This window comes from Scyliorhinus torazame, chromosome 29 (genome assembly GCF_047496885.1).
Source record: "Scyliorhinus torazame isolate Kashiwa2021f chromosome 29, sScyTor2.1, whole genome shotgun sequence".
Taxonomy (NCBI): domain Eukaryota; kingdom Metazoa; phylum Chordata; class Chondrichthyes; order Carcharhiniformes; family Scyliorhinidae; genus Scyliorhinus; species Scyliorhinus torazame.
The window spans coordinates 37,433,731-37,454,369 of NC_092735.1; the positions used below are offsets into that span (position 1 = coordinate 37,433,731).

General features: G+C 54.0%; 2 protein-coding genes across 2 annotated transcripts in view; one reads left to right on the forward strand and one right to left on the reverse strand.

Annotated features, from left to right (window-relative positions):
- Nucleotides 1-1,614, reverse strand: part of LOC140404068 (uncharacterized) — a 55,682-nt gene extending 54,068 nt beyond the window's left edge. The window contains exon 1 of the mRNA XM_072492435.1: nucleotides 1,277-1,614. Within this exon, the coding sequence (XP_072348536.1) occupies nucleotides 1,277-1,354 (78 nt within the window). The 5' untranslated portion in view covers nucleotides 1,355-1,614. The remainder of the gene's footprint in view (nucleotides 1-1,276) is intronic.
- Nucleotides 1,615-4,317: 2,703 nt separating this feature from the next.
- The window catches only part of LOC140404070 (epsin-2-like), a 73,020-nt gene continuing 56,698 nt past the window's right edge, over nucleotides 4,318-20,639 (forward strand). Inside the window, exon 1 of the mRNA XM_072492441.1 lies at nucleotides 4,318-4,467. The gene's annotated coding sequence lies outside the window, so the exon portion shown is untranslated. The remainder of the gene's footprint in view (nucleotides 4,468-20,639) is intronic.

The window sequence follows — 20,639 nt, forward strand, 5'->3', positions numbered from 1 at the left end:
AGGGAGAGAGAGAGAGGGGGAGAGAGAGAGAGGGGGGGAGAGAGAGAGGGGGAGAGAAACAGAGAGAGAGAGGGGGGAGAGAGAGGGGGGGGGGGGGAGAGAGAGAGAGAGAAGGGGAGAGAGAGACAGAGAGAGAGAGGGAGCCAGATTCTCCTCTCCATATTCCTGGTCCTGGGAGAGTAACATTGACCAGACAGTCACTTTTTAGAGGGAGACTGGTGTCTGGGACCGGTAGCAGGAACAACATTTTGCTTTAATTTGTTAAGATTCCTTTAAGCGATTCATAAAATATAGATTTATTGTTTGTGTCTCTTTGAAAAACCCCTTTGATGGTCAATATTGCCATTTTAATTGGCAATTCACAGAAAGGATCCGAGTGGACAGCTGAACAATGTTTGTGACTCCCCAACCTCATTGCAACGTTCAAAGTTCAGCCTCTGACAGCTGAATGGACGGCAGCAGCCCCCCCAACCCTTCCTCAAAGTGCTCGGGCTTTCTGGGTGAGTGGTGGAGAAAGACATTGGATCGCCCTCGCCTGAGACCCACGCCGTTGGGGGGGGGGGGTCAGTGCACAGAAATGAGAAATAGGCCGAGTTTAAATTGTTGCCCCCTCTGACCCTTGGGGAGGGGGTGGTGGTCTTGTGAGGCTGGCGTAGATCCCCAAATTTAACGTCGGAAAATGGAAATGGGGGCGCGGGGGTGCCTCGGAGTAAAAACCCCGGAGCTTGCTGCCAATGTTGGTGATTTAATCTTTTAGTTCAAAGGCCCTTAACTCTCGACCTCTTAGAGCAGCACGGTGGCGCAGTGGTTAGCACTGCTGCATCACGGCGCCGAGGTCCCAGGTTCAATCCCGGCTCCGGGTCACTGTCCGTGTGGAGTTTGCACATTCTCCCCGTGTCTGCGTGGGTTTCGCCCCCACAACCCAAAGATGTGCAGGGTAGGTGGATTGGCCACGCTAAATTGCCCCTTAATTGGAAAAAATGAATTGAGTACTCTAAATTTATTTAAAAAAACAAAAAGCTCTCAACCTCTTTTTAAAAAATAATTTGTCCTTCACCATCGGGTATTTGTCTAGAACATTCCAGCCCGGCTAATGAATAAGTGGCTGGTTACAGGAACGAATGAAGCTGACAGAAACCCCGGTTCTATACTCTCACCGGCTGTCTTTCTGCGCACAGTTTAAGACGTTCAACTTTTCAAAGCACGGTGCCGCTCTGCGACCTCGCACAGGATGTCAGAGAGTCGGCTCGCGAATAAAGACCAAAGTTCACCGTACCTTAAGGACCTCGTCTTTCTTGAAGCTCAGCTCGTCCTCTCCAGCTCCGTTGAACTCGTACTTGGCCACAGCCTCCATCCCCCCCCCCGCAGGAGCCTGGCTGGTCAGAGACTGGCCGAAAGGCTTTGAAACAGAAAGAAAAATGGGAAGGGCGCTCCCTTGGTCGAGCAGCTCCGGGGTGGGTGGGTGCGCGGTGTACGTGCGCAGCAGGAGAAGTGGCGGGTGAGGGAAGTGGTGAAGGGGCGAGAGGGTGGGAGGGAGCAGAGAGGCTGAGAAAAGACCCAATAAACTTGTCTCAACGATCTTCAAACTTCAGTTCACGAAATGCTCCAGATATTTCTGTGCATTTCTTAAAGCTCCGAATGAAACCACAAGGCAGCCACCATGGAGAGAAATGTCTGGCATAATCCTCCACCCAAAACACCCTCGTCTGCTATTTGCCAAAAGATAACTTTTTTTTAAAAGTCAGGGCACATTTCTTCTTATGCTTCAGGAAAACCACAATCTATAAGCTTAACGCAGAGGCTCAGTTTAGGGGGGTCGCTCACAGCACCACTCCCGGCGCTCGCTAAAGCAGGCTCCAACTCCTGGAGCAGGACTGCCCTGCATTGGCTGCACACGGGGGAATCTCCCCTGGTCAATCTGCGGAATTTCGGTGTCCCCCCCCTCCCCGCCCGATGCTCTGAAATCTGCCTATCTTTTCAGTGGCAGTTTCTTTCTTTCGCGTTCAAAGTTTTTGGCGCAGGCTGCTTCCTGTGCCGCTCGACTATTGCACTGCGTGAGGTTTGGCTAACGAGAGGAGGTTGCGGGCAAAACTGAACCAGAAAAAACCTGATCTATTTTAACGACAGATTAATCCCCCCACCCGCCCTCCCCAACTTAAAGGACCATCACACCTTGGAGGGGAACAGCGTACATTCACCAGTATTATCCGGGTTACATTTTGAGGGCGTGCTGCTTAAACTTTGGCTGGAATTCTTCCGCCGTGGTAGAGGCGGGAACGGGAAGTGTTTCCCGCTCGGAAGGCCGGCGGGCGAACACGCCAAATCATCTGGCCTCATCCCATCAATTACGCGCCTGGATGGCGTGCGTGCATCTGCCGTTGTGTCCGGGCGCCATATTGGGAAGGCTCCCAATATCTCTGAGCCACAATTGGAGAACGAAGGTGGGCCGCTGTGACTGGAAGATGGACTCCGAGCGTCCAGAACTCAACCAGCACATGCTTGAAAAGCTTGTCCTCTGGTTGCTTTTGCCTCATTTTGTTAATTATTTCGAATCTGTGCCGTCTCGTTCTTGATCCTTTCGCGAGTGGGAACATTCCTCCCTGCCGACTCTGCCAAGCCCTCTCCTGATTTTGAGCATCTCTATTAAATCTCCTCTCGACCTTCTCTTCTCCAAGGGGAACAATGCCAACCTCTCCAGTCTATCTTTGCAGCTGAAATTCCTCATCCCCGGACCAATCCTCGGGAATCATTTCTGCTCTCACTCCAACACCTTCACATTTGTGTTCCGCTGGGGAAATGCCGTGGATCCCGGGACCAGGGAAGAAGAACGGAAACATTGAATATAGGAGAAGGTGGAGACCATTCAGCCCTTCGACCAGGTTCTGCAATTCATTGTGATCACGGCTGATCATCCGACTCAACAGCCGAATCCCGCCTTCCCCCCATATCGCCCAAGTGCTTTATCGCTTTGCTTCCTAAAACCATACCGGGCAGGATTCCCCGTTTCTGATGAAAAGGTCGGCGCCGGCCCCGCACCGATGCTCCGACCGGTGAGGGGCTAGCAGCCGCGCCACGTAAAACGCCCAGCCTTCACGATATTAACGCTTGGAGAATTGCCAGATCCGTGGCCGCGCATGCGCACGCCGAGCCCCTGCAGAGGTCATCGGCCGCACGCGGACCCGACCTGCCAGGCAGTGCCCCTCTGGAAACCCTTTGCCACCTCCCACCTGTCCCCCCAGCCCTCGCCGAAGCCCCCCCCCCCCCCCCCGGCCAGCAGCACGCCCCCCCCCCCCCCCCCGACTGAGGCGGCGCTGGACACAGTCCCGAAAACTGAGACCACATGTGCCCTGCACATCGGTAACTCTGCCCATCCAGGGCGGAGCATGGGGGAAGAACCTTCAGGTGACACCCTGAGGCCGCCCCGAAGGCAGGCGGCGCGCCCCTTGATGGAGGGGGCGGAGCATCCGGAAACAGGCGCCGCCCCCGATTCGGTCGTAAACAGGGATTCTCCGATTGTAATATCGGCGTCGGGCAACGTAGAATCCCGCCCTAAGTGTTGATGCCGGGACTGAATCGGTGGTGTTCTGCAACAGCAAAATTGGTTTACCCCTTATTCTCCGACTGTGACCCCTGGGGCGAAATTCTCCGGTATCGGTGCGATGTCCGCCGACCGGCGCCAAAAACGGCGCAAATCAGTCCAGCATCGCGCCGCCCCAAAGGTGCGGAATCCTCCGCACCTTGACCGGCCGAGTCCTAACCTTGAGGGGCAAGGCCTGCGCCGGACTGATTTCCGCCCCGCCAGCTGGCGCGGAAATGACATTGCCGGGCGGCGCATGCGCGGGAGCGTTAGCGGCCGCTCACGGCATCCCCGCGCATGCGCTGTGGAGGGAGTCTCTTCCGCCTCCGCCATGGTGGAGACCGTGGTGAAGGCGGAAGGGAAAGAGTGCCCCCACGGCACAGGCCCGCCCTGTGCGGGGGGTCGGAGAATCTCGCCCCTGGTTCTGGACACATCCACTATCGGGAAGATCCTCCCTGCATCTACCCTACCCTGTCCTGCTAGAGTTTTATAAATTTAAGCAAAGGATTCAGTGACAACGGCTGGGATATGACGCAAGGTTGATCATTACGGAAGAACACTGTGAGCGCCCCACAGTCAAATAGGTCATTGCCAAGCGTGTAACGGCTGGTCTGAAGGGTGTTGTAGCCAACAGGTCCAGGCATGTGAGGCTTCCCTTCCTAGCGTCATCACAAAGTGCTGCAAATAAGGGCAAGGAGGGGGGAGATTGAGAGCAGAATCGCACGACACTGGGAGAAGGTTCTAGAGAATAACTCCTTCCCCACATCATTTCAATCACGAAAAGATCCACAGTCTGGAGCTCTAAAGAAAGAAAGAAACGTAATCCGGAGGAAGTGAGGATCAGAGAAGAAATGAAAATGAGCCGTGTTTGTTCTCTGTGAGACAGAAAGGTAATTACAGATTTTTAGCAATAAATTTGATTATAGAGTCTGTCGGCATCGAAGAACTGTATAATTTGGCTGGTGCCCCTTACCTGTCATTATTGCAATGTCTCACTGATTAAGATGAGTGCACACTAAGCCAATCTCCCTTCCCAAGCTTTGAAATAAGAATGGAGAAAACAGAGAGAGACGCATCGCACCTGATTAGAATGGACGAGCTGATCTAAATGTCGATAAACAGAAAGGTACCTCAGAATATGCCAAAATGCTTCAAGGCCATGAAGCACTTTGTGAAGTGAGATCATTTTTTTTTTGCAAGGCAGGAAGTGGGGCAGCCACAGCGAGCTCCCACAAACAGCAGACTGCTCTGGCGCAGGTAAATATAGTCCCCCCAGGACACCGGGGGGTCCTTTATTGAGATGGGAAGACGGTGTCCTGAAGATGCCATCGAAGAGGGATCTAAATTTGGGAGTTGCATTATTTTTCTTTCTGAGAACATGTTCACTCTGGACCCTTGCCACCCCCTCTTTGATTCCACGCCCCCCCCCCCCGGTCCTGTTTCCTGTCCATTCTTGCTGAACTGTATTGACCAGGACGCTGAGGCGCACTCCCGAGCTCTTACAAATAGTGTAGTTGAATCGTTAAGGTAAGGTAGACCGTAATAACCCAGGGATCCAGGGGGACACCTTAGTTGATCTTCACCTGGGACTCGTGGAATATGAGCACCCCCTCTAGTGGATGGAGGCTCGTCCAGCTGGGACTCATAAAGCCACCTTCTCATAGCCGGCCCGAACTGGGACCGCTGTGATCGATAGTCCCAGTTGGGGCTTTTGGACTGTAAGCCACGTTGCAGTCTTTACTTTGTGTTGGTTTATTAAATACCGTTTAACCTACCTTCTCGGGCCTCCTAAACTTTTATCTAGACGGTCTCCATTTAGTGCTAGGTCCGAAAGACAGCACCTCTGACAGTGCGGCACTCTCTCTGTAGTGTGCAGGGATTGTCAGTCTGGGTTATGTGATCGAGTCTCTGGAGTTTTTAAAAATTAATTCACGGGATGTGGGCCTTGCTGGCTGGGCCAGGGTTTAGTGCCCAATCCTAATTGCCCCCCGAGAAGGTGGTGCTGAGCCTCATCTTGAAGCGCTACAGTCCCTGAGGCGTAGGTACACCCACACAGCTGTTAGGGAGGGAGTTCCCGGATTTTGACCCAGTGACAGTGAAGGAACGGCCGATATATTTCCAAGTAAGGTGGGCGAAAGCTCAGAACCTGCTGACTGAGAGTGGAGAGAGCTACCCCCGTGAGCTACAGCTACCCCGCTGAGCTACAGCTACCCCGCTGAGCTACAGCTACCCCGCTGAGCTGCAGCTACCCCGCTGAGCTACAGCTACCCGACTGAGCTACAGCTACCCAGCTGAGCTACAGCTACCCCGCTGAGCTACAGCTACCCAGGTGAGCTACAGCTACCCCACTGAGCTACAGCTACCCCGCTGAGCTGCAGCTACCCCGCTGAGCTACAGCTACCCCGCTGAGCTACAGCTACCCCGCTGAGCTACAGCTACCCCGCTGAGCTACAGCCACCCCACTGAGCTACAGCTACCCTGCTGAGCTACAGCTACCCCGCTGAGCTACAGCCACCCTGCTGAGCTACAGCCACCCCGCTGAGCTGCAGCTACCCCGCTGAGCTGCAGCTACCCCGCTGAGCTACAGCTACCCCGCTGAGCTACAGCCACCGCGCTGAGCTACAGCTACCCTGCTGAGCTACAGCCACCCCGCGGAGCTACAGCTACCCCGCTGAGCTACAGCCACCCGGCTGAGCAACAGCTACCGCACTGAGCTACAGCTAACCCGCTGAGCTACAGCTACCCCGCTGAGCTAAAGCTACCCCGCTGAGCTACAGCTACCCCTCTGAGCTACAGCTACCCCGCTGAGCTACAGCTACCCCGCGGAGCTACAGCCACCCGGCTGAGCTACAGCTACCGCACTGAGCTACAGCTACCCCACTGAGCTACAGCTACCCCTCTGAGCTACAGCCACCGCACTGAGCTACAGCTACCCCGCTGAGCTACAGCTACCCCACTGAGCTACAGCTACCCTGCTGAGCTACAGCCACCGCACTGAGCTACAGCTACCGCACAGAGCTACAGCTACGCCGCTGAGCTACAGCTACCCCGCTGAGCTACAGCTACCACGCTGAGCTACAGCTACCCCGCTGAGCTACAGCTACCGCACTGAGCTAGCTACCCCACTGAGCTACAGCTACCCCGCTGAGCTACAGCCACCGCACTGAGCTACAGCTACCGCACTGAGCTACAGCTACCCCGCTGAGCTACAGCTGCCCCACTGAGCTACAGCTACCGCGCTGAGCTGCAGCTACCCCACTGAGCGACAGCTACCCCGTTGAGCTACAGCTACCGCACTGAGCTACAGCTACCGCACTGAGTTCCAGCTACCGCACTGATCTAGCTACCCCACTGAGCTACAGCTACCCCACTGAGCTACAGCTACCCCGCTGAGCTACAGCTACCCCGCTGAGCTACAGCTACCCCGCTGAGCTACAGCTACCCCGCTGAGCTACAGCTACCCCGCTGAGCTACAGCTACCCCGCTGAGCTACAGCTACCCCGCTGAGCTACAGCTACCCCGCCGAGCTACAGCTACCCCGCTGAGCTACAGCTACCCCCGCTGAGCTACAGCTACCACGCTGAGCTACAGCTACCACGCTGAGCTACAGCTACCCGACTGAGCTACAGCTACCCCACTGAGCTACAGCCACCTCACTGAGCTACAGCCACCCCGCTGAGCTACAGCCACCCCACTGAGCAGCAGCTACCCCGCTGAGCTACAGCTGCCCCGCTGAGCTACAGCTACCCCACTGAGCTACAGCCACTCCACAGAGCTACAGCCACCTCGCTGAGCTGCAGCTACCCCGCTGAGCTACAGCTACCCCGCTGAGCTACAGCTGCCCCGCTGAGCTACAGCTACCCCGCTGAGCTACAGCTACCCCGCTGAGCTACAGCTACCCCGCTGAGCTACAGCTACCCGGCTGAGCTACAGCTACCTCACTGAGCTACAGCCACCGCGCTGAGCTACAGCTACCCTGCTGAGCTACAGCCACCCCGCGGAGCTACAGCTACCCCGCTGAGCTACAGCCACCCGGCTGAGCAACAGCTACCGCACTGAGCTACAGCTACCCCGCTGAGCTGCAGCTACCCCGCTGAGCTACAGCTACCCCGCTGAGCTAAAGCTACCCCGCTGAGCTACAGCTACCCCTCTGAGCTACAGCTACCCCGCTGAGCTACAGCTACCCCGCGGAGCTACAGCCACCCGGCTGAGCTACAGCTACCGCACTGAGCTACAGCTACCCCGCTGAGCGACAGCTACCCCGCTGAGCGACAGCTACCCCGCTGAGCGACAGCTACCCCGCTGAGCGACAGCTACCCCACTGAGCGACAGCTACCGCACTGAGCTACAGCTACCCCGCTGAGCGACAGCTACCCCGCTGAGCGACAGCTACCCCGCGGAGCTACAGCCACCCGGCTGAGCTACAGCTACCGCACTGAGCTACAGCTACCCCTCTGAGCTACAGCCACCGCACTGAGCTACAGCTACCGCACAGAGCTACAGCTACGCCGCTGAGCTACAGCTACCCCGCTGATCTACAGCTACCCCGCTGAGCTACAGCTACCCCACTGAGCTACAGCTACCCCGCTGAGCTACAGCTACCGCGCTGAGCTACAGCTGCCCCACTGAGCTACAGCTACCGCGCTGAGCTGCAGCTACCCCACTGAGCGACAGCTACCCCGTTGAGCTACAGCTACCGCACTGAGCTACAGCTACCCCGCTGAGCTACAGCTACCGCACTGAGCTACAGCTACCCCACTGAGCTACAGCTACCCCACTGAGCTACAGCTACCCCTCTGAGCTACAGCCACCTCACTGAGCTACAGCCACCCCGCTGAGCTACAGCCACCCCACTGAGCAGCAGCTACCACGCTGAGCTGCAGCTACCACGCTGAGCTACAGCTACCCCGCTGAGCTGCAGCTACCACGCTGAGCTACAGCTACCCCGCTGAGCTACAGCTACCCCACTGAGCTACAGCCACCTCACTGAGCTACAGCCACCCCGCTGAGCTACAGCCACCCCGCTGCGCTACAGCTACCCCACTGAGCTACAGCTACCCCACTGAGCTACAGCTACCCCACTGAGCAGCAGCTACCACGCTGAGCTACAGCTACCCGACTGAGCTACAGCCACCCCGCTGAGCTACAGCTACCCCACTGAGCTACAGCTACCCCGCTGAGCTACAGCTACCCCGCTGAGCTGCAGCTACCACGCTGAGCTACAGCTACCCGACTGAGCTACAGCTACCCCGCTGAGCTACAGCTACCCCACTGAGCAGCAGCTACCCCGCTGAGCTACAGCTACCCCGCTGAGCTACAGCTACCGCGCTGAGCTGCAGCTACCCCGCTGAGCTGCAGCTACCCCGCTGAGCTGCAGCTACCCCACTGAGCTACAGCTACCCCGCTAAGCTACAGCTACCCCACTGAGCAGCAGCTACCCCGCTGAGCTGCAGCTACCCCGCTGAGCTGCAGCTACCCCACTGAGCAGCAGCTACCCCGCTGAGCTACAGCTACCCCACTGAGCAGCAGCTACCCCGCTGAGCTACAGCTACCCCGCTGAGCTACAGCTACCGTGCTGAGCTGCAGCTACCCCGCTGAGCTGCAGCTACCCCGCTGAGCGACAGCTACCCCGCTGAGCGACAGCTACCCCGCTGAGCGACTGCTACCCCGCTGAGCGACAGCTACCCCGCTGAGCGACAGCTACCCCGCTGAGCTACAGCTGCCCCACTGAGCTACAGCTACCGCGCTGAGCTGCAGCTACCCCGCTGAGCGACAGCTACCCCGTTGAGCTACAGCTACCGCACTGAGCTACAGCTACCCGACTGAGCTACAGCTACCGCACTGAGCTACAGCTACCCCGCTGAGCTACAGCTACCCCACTGAGCTACAGCTACCCCACTGAGCTACAGCTACCCCGCTGAGCTACATCTACCCCGCTGAGCTACAGCTACCACGCTGAGCTACAGCTACCCCACTGAGCTGCAGCTACCCCGCTGAGCTACAGCTACCCCGCTGAGCTACAGCTACCCCGCTGAGCTACAGCTACCCCGCTGAGCGATAGCTACCCCGCTGAGCGACAGCTACCCCGCTGAGCTACAGCTACCCCGCTGAGCTACAGCTACCCCGCTGAGCTACAGCTACCCCGCCGAGCTACAGTTACCCCGCCGAGCTACAGCTACCCCGCCGAGCTACAGCTACCCCGCCGAGCTACAGCTACCCCGCCGAGCTACAGCTACCCCGCCGAGCTACAGCTACCCCGCCGAGCTACAGCTACCCCGCCGAGCTACAGCTACCCCGCCGAGCTACAGCTACCCCGCGGAGCTACAGCTACCCCGCGGAGCTACAGCTACCCCGCGGAGCTACAGCTACCCCGCTGAGCTACAGCTACCCCGCTGAGCTACAGCTACCCCGCTGAGCTACAGCTACCCCGCTGAGCTACAGCTACCCCGCTGAACTACAGCTACCCCCGCTGAGCTACAGCTAACCCCCGCTGAGCTACAGCTACCCCGCTGAGCTACAGCTACCCCGCGGAGCTACAGCTACCCCACTGAGCTACAGCCACTCCACAGAGCTACAGCCACCGCGCTGAGCTACAGCTACCCCGCTGAGCTACAGCTACCCCGCGGAGCTACAGCTACCCCGCGGAGCTACAGCTGGCCCCTGAGGACTTACAAACTGTTTCACAGCGAACAATGTCATTTTTGAACAGTTATTATGTAAGGATATCTTTTGAAAAGAATATTAAATGTTGTCCGTAACTTCACTGCTCCAATAGAAATAGTCACATGTTTGCTCACAATGAAGGGATCCTAGACAAGTGACTTTGATCTGAATAAAATGAGGGGTGAAATACCAAGGATCCAATATCATCTGAAGTCAACTTTACCCCCTGGAGTTGCCCTCTTGTCTAAGGAAAGATGTACCGGCATTGGAGGCAGTCCGTAGAAGGTTCACGAGGTTAATCCCGGGTAGGGAGGGAATGTCTCATGCGGAGAGGTTGCGTAGGTGGGACCTGTACTCATTGGAGTTGAGAAGAATGAGAGACGACCTTACTGCCACGAATCTCGGTTGCCCACTGCTGCGATCGGCAATCCCGATCAGTTGGCAAGTGGACCTCGGCCGAATAATAGGACCCCCCCCAACCCCCCCCCACCCCCCCGCCATCCCTCCCAGCCAGGAGTCAGGCGGCCTGATTTGGTGCGAGTATTTACAAGCGGGGCCCAGGTGCTTTGGCCTGTGAGGGGGAGCCAGGAGGTAAGAAAATGTTTTGCGTTAATCGAGCTTGCTGCGGCTGTATGCCTGGAGCTCTGGGGCTACTGGGGACTGACTTTGTGGCAAGTGTCTGACCCAGGGGGTCTCCCTCGGAATTGAAGTGCCCTGGCAGAGCCTCCCATTGCTGCTCTAAAAACATTGCAACCCACCCTTTAGGTGTAACGTACAGGCTCCTGACTGTTGCCAGTATCCTGGGAATGTTCTGATGTCTCATGATCCGGGCAGCATGGTAGCATTGTGGATAGCACAATTGCTTCACAGCTCCAGGGTCCCAGGTTCGATTCCGGCTTGGGTCACTGTCTGTGCGGAGTCTGCACGTTCTCCCCGTGTCTGCGTGGGTTTCCTCCGGGTGCTCCGGTTTCCTCCCACAGTCCAAAGATGTGTGGGTTAGGTGGATTGGCCGTGATAAATTGCCCTTAGTGTCCATAATTGCCCTTAGTGTTGTGTGGGGTTACTGGGTTATGTGGAAGTGTGGACCTTGGGTAGGGTGCTCTTTCCAAGAGCCGGTGCAGACTCGATGGGCTGAATGGCCTCCTTCTGCACTGTAAAAAAAAAATTCTATGATCATCATAATAATAATCCTTATTGCCACAAGTAGGCTTACATTAACACTGAAGTCACTGTGAAAATCCCCTAGTAGCCACACTCCGGCGCCTGTTCGGGTACACAGAGGGAGAATTCAGAATGTCCAATTCACCTAACAAGCACGTCTGTCGGGACTTGTGGGAGGAACCCGGAGGAAACCCACGCTGACACGGGGAGAACGTGCAGACTCCGCACAGTGAGCCAAGCTGGGAATCCAACCTGGGACCCAGCTACTGTGCTACCGTGCTGCCCATGATTATGTGGAGACCCATCCAGCCCACCCATCAAGAGACCCTCATATCTCAGCAGTATAATAAAGGGGATGGGCGTGACCATGAACAATGGCCAACTATCGGGTGTGCACTCCTCATTGAACTCCTTAGATACACACCAGAGGAAGCAGGGGAGGTAGAGCTAACTCCACACAAAGGACACATTCACCAGTGCCGCTGGAACCTTGCCTGGCACACACCCACTCTCAGTCTCGCTCTATCTTCTAATCCATTCATGAAGATCAGGTAATGTCTCCAGGCCCTGCAGGTCCACAGCGCCCCATTGCTATCAAACCGTATGAATCCTTCCATCCTTTAACCGCCCAGGAAACCTGACCATCTCCCAGTCACAACCTCTGTGTAATACCCTGGACCCCCACATCACTCGCAGCGAAGGTACACATCCCTCAGTTACCCCCATCCGTAGGACCTGCCCGCACACCAGTTTCTTAGCTTTGAGCTGTGCACCTGCTCAGTCGGATCATCTCCACCACACAACCAGCTGCCACCCTTCTGGTGGGAAGGCACAAGGCTTGGTCAATGATGACAGGAATTAAAAGATGGTTTAGGGGCGGCACGGTGGCGCAGTGGTTAGCACTGCTGCCTCACGGCGCCGAGGACCCGGGTTCGATCCTGGCCCCGGGTCACTGTCTGTGTGGAATTTGCACATTTTCCCCGTGTCTGCGTGAGTCTCACCCCCACAACCCAAAGATGTGCAGGGTAGGGGGATTCGCCATGCTAAATTTTTTAAAAATTATATTTTATTACAAACATGTATCAAAACAGGTTACAGCAAATAAACAGCCCGGGAAACGTACTTCCCAGCAATCAGCACAGTCTGTACAGATTTTGCCCCTTTTTCACCCCACTGTTTGTGACCGTATTTGAGGAGCTGTTCATCGCGGGGGGGGGCCGCGATGAACAGCTCCTCAAATACGGTCACAAACATCCCCCACCTTTTCTCAGCTGAGCCCCTTAACTCATACTTTATCTTCTCTAACCACAGGAAGTCATACAGGTCACCCAACCGTGCTGCTACCCCCGGTGGCGATGTCGACCGCCACTCCAGCAAAATTTGTCGCTGTGCAATCAGAGAGGCGAAGGCCACGACATGGTCACGCTAAATTGCCCCTGAATTAGAAAATAAGAATTGGGGATTCTAAACTTAAAATAAAAGATTTTAAATGACAATAGCTAATTCCAACATTGATTGATTGATTTAGATTTATTGTCACGTGTGCCGAGGTACAGTGGAAAGTATTGCTCTGCGTACAGTCCAGGCAGATCGTCCCATACATGAAAACATAGGACATACGATAAATACATGAGGATGTATAATGAAGCTACATAAACATAGACAGCGAGTAAAGTATACGGTAGATAGAGCTACAACTGTAGATAAGATGCATAGAAAGATCAGTTCAGTGCACAAGATCTGCTCTCCAAGGGGCAGAGGTTTTGATCTGAGATTGTTTAATTTAATATTGAGTCCGGAAGGCTGTAAAATACTAAATTGAAAGTAAGCTTCATTGGAACACCGTAAGGGGTCAAGGACAGAGAGGTTAGAGTAGGAGGGGTGCAGAGAATTGAAATGACAGGTGACAGGTAACTCGAGGTCACCTTTGCGGACCAAACAGAGGTGCTCCTCAAAGGAGTCCTCCAACCTGCAGTCGGTGTCCTTGCTGTAGAGGGGAGGGAATACAGCTGGCCCAGTTGAAAGGAGCAAGTAGGTGTTTCACCTGGGAGGGTGTTTCAATCCCTGGACGGTGGGGAAGGTAAAAGGACAGGTGTTGCACCTTCTGCCCTTCAATGGGACGAGACTGTGGGAAGGAGAGGGGTTGACTGTGGGAAGGGGTTGACTGTGGGAAGGGGAGGGGTTGACTGTGGGAAGGGGAGGGGTTGACTGTGGGAAGGGGAGGGGTTGACTGTGGGAAGGGGAGGGGTTGACTGTGGGAAGGGGAGGGGTTGACTGTGGGAAGGGGAGGGGTTGACTGTGGGAAGGGGAGGGGTTGACTGTGGGAAGGGGAGGGGTTGACTGTGGGAAGGGGAGGGGTTGACTGAGAAGCACACCAGGTTCTTATAGTGGGCAGACTCCTTTCAGAATGCCGGGAGGGGAGGGGAATGTATGTTTGGTGATGGTCCCACACTGGAAGTTGCAGAAATTGTGGGGGTGATCTGTTCGTATTGCTGAAGTAATGGGCATACGGTCGAAACTTTACACCTTGCACTCATCAGCACAGATTTAGTATTGTTGCTTTTATCCTGGTGAATGCAAGGTGAAACACTTTGACAGTGTGTGTCTTATCGCAGCAATATTCACACTGGATTCTCCGCACGTTCGGCGCGGGGGGCGAAGAATAGCCGTTTACGAGGAAATTGGGACCAGCGCCGCTGAAGAGATTCTCCCGTCCCCAGAGAATCGCTCTGGAATCGCTCGTGCACGATCTACGCCATTGGCAGAGGACCCCCCCCCCCCAGCGATTCTCTGCGCAAAACAGGCCGAGTTCCCGATGGCGTGGTTCTAACCACGTATCGGCCGTCGGGACTCAGTCCGCAGCTGCCCTGGTTAGGGGGGGAGGGGGGTGTTGGGGGGATCGATCACCGGTGGGGGGGTGGGGGGGGGGGGGAGGGGGCCTCATGGACAGCCAGGTAAGTGATTGGGTGGCACGGATCCGCAGGCGCGCGCGATCTCGGGGGGGCCTACATTTTGGATGACGGTCCGCGGTCCGAGTCCACCATCGCACACGCTGCTGCCGTGACCATGCGCGGACTCCCGACTGGAAGTGCGGGCCCCGTATCCGCAGCCTGAGCTGCGAGGAGCACTCCGGGGCCCTTCCAGCGCCCCCTGCAGGTAGGAGAATCGCTCAGGACTGTCTTAAGGAAAGTCAAGAGTGAAACGCCAGCTTTTTTACGCTGGCGTGGGGACATAGCCCCATTTAAGGAGAATCCAGCCCCTGATCTATTGAATATGCAGGCAGGTGGAGTAGAAAATGAAGACAAGAGAATACAATTATGGTTCTGGGAGAAAAGGGTGGGGAAAGGGATGTGGGGAGATGTGCGAGGACAGAGATGAACACTGCTGAAGGTCTTGTTAAACCACAGTGAAGAGGTTTCCTTGGTTGCAGAATAAGGAGATATATTGCAAGCCTGGTTGAGTGCGTCTCCAACAACAGCAAAGAAACTGAAAGCCATCCGGAGCAAAGCAGCCCTATGTTAAACATTCACTCCGTCAACCCCTGTCGCACAGTGCCAGCCGTGTGTGCCATGTACATGATGCACTGCAACCACTCACCAAGGCTCCTTCATCAACCCCTTCCAAAACCACAATCGCTAACATCTACAAGGACCAGGGCAGCAGACACCTTGGGAACCCCACCACCTGCAGGTTCCCCTCCGAGCCACTCACCATCCTAACTTGGAAATATATCGCCGATCCTTCATTGTCACTGGGTCAAAATTCCAGAACTCTGTGTCCCTACACCACATGGTCAATGGTGATTCAAGAAAGCACCTTCTCAAGGGCAATTAGGGATCGGCATTAAGTGCTGGCCGAGCCAGCATTGCCAATACCTTTGGGAAATAATTTTTAAAAACCATTAGCACGGAAAGTGGCACCATCTAAACAGCTGGGTCTGGAGTAAGGCAAGGCAACGTCGCATAGTCCCAGGTGACCAGAGGCTGCTTTCCCCTTTGAGGGGGGAGCTGACTGGTAGTGGTTTAATCTGAGGGTCACCACACCACAGGCGAGGGGCAAGGTTGAGAAGGCGGGGCCTTCAGGAATAACTTAGAGACCGAGAGTAGATACTAATCGACAGTCTGTTTCCCAGATATGAAGAAGGGAAGGGAAGGCAAAAGTCAGAAATGAACCGGGTGAAGGCGCCAGGAAGGATGGAGATAGGAAGGCAGAGTTGGTGACATTTTTCAGGTTGGGGGGAGAGCAGGAAACAGCATTGATACAGTCTTCAAAGACGTGAGCGATGGGAACAGAGTAGGACTAGAACAAAGAACGTTCCACATATCCCACAAAAAAGCCGGCGTAGCTGGGACCCATCCAGGTTCCCACCGCAACACCTTTGAGCTGGAGCGTGTGAGTGGAGTTAAAGGAGAGGTTGTTCGATAGAACAAAGAACAAAGAAAAGTACAGCACAGGAACAGGCCCTTCGGCCCTCCAAGCCTGTGCCGACCATGCTGCCCGTCTAAACTAAAATCTTCTACACTTCCTGGGTCCGTATCCCTCTATTCCCATCCTATTCATGTATTTATCAAGATGCCCCTTAAATGTCACTTTCGTCCCTGCTTCCACCTCCTCCTCCGGTAGCGAGTTCCAGGCACCCACTACCCTCTGCGTAAAAAACTTGCCTCGTACATCTACTCTAAACCTTGCCCCTCTCACCTTAAACCTATGCCCCCTAGTAATTGACCCCTCTATCCTGGGAAAAAGCCTCTCACTATCCACTCTGTCTATGCCCCTCATAATTTTGTATACCTCTATCAGGTCACCCCTCAACTTCCGTCGTTCCAGTGAGAACAAACCGAGTTTATTCAACCTCGCCTCATAGCTAATGCCCTCCATACCAGGCAACATCCTGGTAAATCTCTCTAAAGCCTCCACATCCTTCTGGTAGTGTGGCGACCAGAATTGAACACTGTACTCCAAGTGTGGCCTAACTAAGGTTCTATACAGCTGCAACATGACTTGTCAATTTTTATACTCAATGCCCTGGCCAATGAAGGCAAGCATGCCGTATGCCTTCTTGACTACCTTCTCCACCTGTGTTGCCCCTTTCAGTGACCTGTGGACCTGTACACCTAGATCTCTTTAACTTTCAATACTCTTGAGGGTTCTACCATTCACTGTATATTCCCTACCTGCATTAGACCTTCCAAAATGCATTACCTCACATTTGTCCGGATTAAACTCCATCTGCCATCCCACCGCCCAAGTCTCCAAACAATCTAAATCCTGCTGTATCCTCTGACAGTCCTCATCGCTATCCGCAATTCCACCAACCTTTGTGTCGTCTGCAAAGATGATCAGGGGAATAGATAGAGTAGACAGTCAGAGACTTTTTCCCCGGGTGGAACAAACCATTACAAGGGGACATAAATTTAAGGTGAATGGTGGATGATATAGGGAGGATGTCAGAGGTAGGTTCTTTACCCAGAGAGTAGTGGGGGCATGGAATGCACTGCCTGTGGAACTAGTTGAGTTGGAAACATTAGGGACCTTCAAGCGGCTATTGATAGTTGCATGGATTACGGTAGAATGATGGGGTGTAGATTAATTTGTTCTTAATCTAGGACAAAAGTTCGGCACAACATCGTGGGCCAAAGGGCCTGTTCTGTGCTGTATTTTTCTATGTTCTATATACTACAAACAGCAAAGGCCCCAGCACTGATCCCTGCGGAACACCACGAGTCACAGCCCTCCAATCAGAAAAGTCTGGAGACCAGTCGACATGTCAGAAAAAGATCAGCCAGGCGTAGGAGGAAGGTGGGGGGTGGGCACCAGCTGGGCTTCCGTTCAAGGGGTGAAGCAGACTGTCCTCCAGTGGGAGAAGGAGGTGAGGAGGGATTGGATTGCCCATGGTGAAGAGGTTGGGATTGGAAGAGTCGGGGATGCTGGTGGGAAGGGACTGGATGAGGGGAGGATAGTGAGATAAGCAGAAAAGAGATTGAAACAATGGGTCAGCCAGGGCAGCCCTGCTCATGGAGGGAGGTGCTGGAAGCAAGCTGGGGGGGGGGGGGTTGCAGATGGACAATAGGGTTGGAGTCCATGATTTATTTTTAGGGCCCGATCAACTAAACAGAATAATAGAAATTAACTGAGGGGCAAATTAAATGAAATGAAAATTGCTTATTGTCACAAGTAGGCTTCAATGAAGTTACTGTGAAAAGCCCCTAGTCGCCACATTCCGGCACCTGTTCGGGGAGGCTGGTACGGGAATTGAACCGTGCTGCTGGCCTGCCTTGATCTGCTTTCAAAGCCAGCGATTTAGCCCTGTGCTAAACAGGGTAGGGGTAGGGGCACTGCCCAAAAATAACAAAGAGTGGCAACATGGTAGCACAGTGGTTAGCACTGTTGCTTCACAGCTCCAGGGTCCCAGGTTCGATTCCCAGCTTGGGTTACTGTCTGTGCGGAGTCTGCATGTTCTCCCCGTGTGCGCGTGGGTTTCCTCCGGGTGCTCCGGTTTCCTCCCACAGGCCAAAGATGTGCAGGTTGGGTGGATTGGCCATGATAAATTGCCCCTTAGTGTCCAAAAAAGGTTAGGTGGTGTTACCGGATTACAATCCTTCCAAGGGCCAGTGCAGACCGCCCTCCTCCTCTAACCTAATAATAAAACCCATTGGTCTGAGGTAAGTACCATATTTTATTATATTATTATTATTTTTTATAAAAAATTTAATTTAGTTGTTAGCCAGATCTTGGTAGAAAGTTAGAGGAATGGCAGGGAAGGGAGTGCAATGTTCTTCCTGCAGGATGTTTGAGGTGAGGGATGCAGTTAGTGTCCCTGCTGATTTTACCTGCAGGAAGTGCTGCCATCTCCAGCTCCTCCAAGACCGAGTTAGGGAACTGGAGCTGGAGTTGGAAGAACTTCGGATCATTCGGGAGGCAGAAGGGGTCATAGATAGCAGCTTCAGGGAATTAGTTACACCAAAGATTGGAGATGGGTGGGTAACTGTAAGAGGGACTAGGAAAAAGCAGTCAGTGCAGGGATCCCCTGCGGTCGTTCCCCTGAGAAACAAGTATACCGCTTTGGATACTTGTGGGGGGGAAGACTTACCAGGGGTAAGCCATGGGGTACGGGCCTCTGGCACGGAGTCTGTCCCTGTTGCTCAGAAGGGAAGGGGGGAGAAGAGCAGAGCATTAGTAATTGGGGACTCTATAGTCAGGGGCACAGATAGGAGATTTTGTGGGAGCGTGAGAGACTCACGTTTGGTATGTTGCCTCCCAGGTGCAAGGGTACGTGATGTCTCGGATCGTGTTTTCCGGGTCCTTAGGGGGAGGGGGAGCAGCCCCAAGTCGTGGTCCACATTGGCACTAACGACATAGGTAGGAAAGGGGACAAGGATGTCAGGCAGGCTTTCAGGGAGCTAGGATGGAAGCTCAGAACTAGAACAAACAGAGTTGTTATCTCTGGGTTGTTGCCCGTGCCACGTGATAGTGAGATGAGGAATAGGGAGAGAGAGCAATTAAACACGTGGCTACAGGGATGGTGCAGGCGGGAGGGATTCAGATTTCTGGATAACTGGGGCTCTTTCTGGGGAAGGTGAGACCTCTACAGACTGGATGGTCTACATCTGAACCTGAGGGGCACAAATATTCTGGGGGGGAGATTTGTTAGTGCTCTTTGGGGGGGTTTAAACTAATGCAGCAGGGGCATGGGAACCTGGATTGTAGTTTTAGGGTAAGGGAGAATGAGAGTATAGAGGTGAGGAGCACAGATTTGACGTCACAGGAGGGGGCCAGTGTTCAGGTAGGTGGTTTGAAGTGTGTCTACTTCAATGCCAGGAGTATACGAAACAAGGTAGGGGAACTGGCAGCATGGGTTGGTACCTGGGACTTCAATGTTGTGGCCATTTCGGAGACATGGATAGAGCAGGTACAGGAATGGATGTTGCAGGTTCCGGGGTTTAGGTGTTTTAGTAAGCTCAGAGAAGGAGGCAAAAGAGGGGGAGGTGTGGCGCTGCTAGTCAAGAGCAGTATTACGGTGGCGGAGAGGATGCTAGATGGGGACTCTTCTTCCGAGGTAGTATGGGCTGAAGTTAGAAACAGGAAAGGAGAGGTCACCCTGTTGGGAGTTTTTTATAGGACCCCTAATAGTTCTAGGGATGTAGAGGAAAGGATGGCGGAGATGATTCTGGATAAGAGCGAAAGTAACAGGGTAGTTATTATGGGAGACTTTAACTTTCCAAATATTGACTGGAAAAGATATAGTTTGAGTACAATAGATGGGTCGTTTTTTGTACAGTGTGTGCAGGAGGGTTTCCTGAAACAATATGTTGACAGGCCAACAAGAGGCGAGGCCACGTTGGATTTGGTTTTGGGTAATGAACCAGGCCAGGTGTTGGATTTGGAGGTAGGAGAGCACTTTGGGGACAGTGACCACAATTCGGTGACGTTTACGTTAATGATGGAAAGGGATAAGTATACACCGCAGAGCAAGAGTTATAGCTGGGGGAAGGGCAATTATGATGCCATTAGACGTGACTTGGGGGGATAAGGTGGAGAAGTAGGCTGCAAGTGTTGGGCACACTGGATAAGTGGGGCTTGTTCAAGGATTAGCTACTGCGTGTTCTTGATAAGTATGTACCGGTCAGGCAGGGAGGAAGGCGTCAAGCGAGGGAACCGTGGTTTACCAAGGAAGTGGAATCTCTTGTTAAGAGGAAGAAGGAGGCCTATGTGAAGATGAGGTGTGAAGTTTCAGTTGGGGCGATGGATAGTTACAAGGTAGCGAGGAAGGATCTAAAGAGAGAGCTAAGACGAGCAAGGAGGGGACATGAGAAGTATTTGGCAGGAAGGATCAAGGAAAACCCAAAAGCTTTCTATAGGTATGTCAGGAATAAGCGAATGACTAGGGAAAGAGTAGGACCAGTCAAGGACAGGGATGGGAAATTGTGTGTGGAGTCTGAAGAGATAGGCGAGATACTAAATGAATATTTTTCGTCAGTATTCACTCAGGAAAAAGATAATGTTGTGGAGGAGAATGCTGAGCCCCAGGCTAATAGAATAGATGGCATTGAGGTACGTAGGGAAGAGGTGTTGGCAATTCTGGACAGGCTGAAAATAGATAAGTCCCCGGGACCTGATGGGATTTATCCTAGGATTCTCTGGGAGGCCAGGGAAGAGATTGCTGGACCTTTGGCTTTGATATTTATGTCATCATTGGCTACAGGAATAGTGCCAGAGGACTGGAGGACAGCAAATGTGG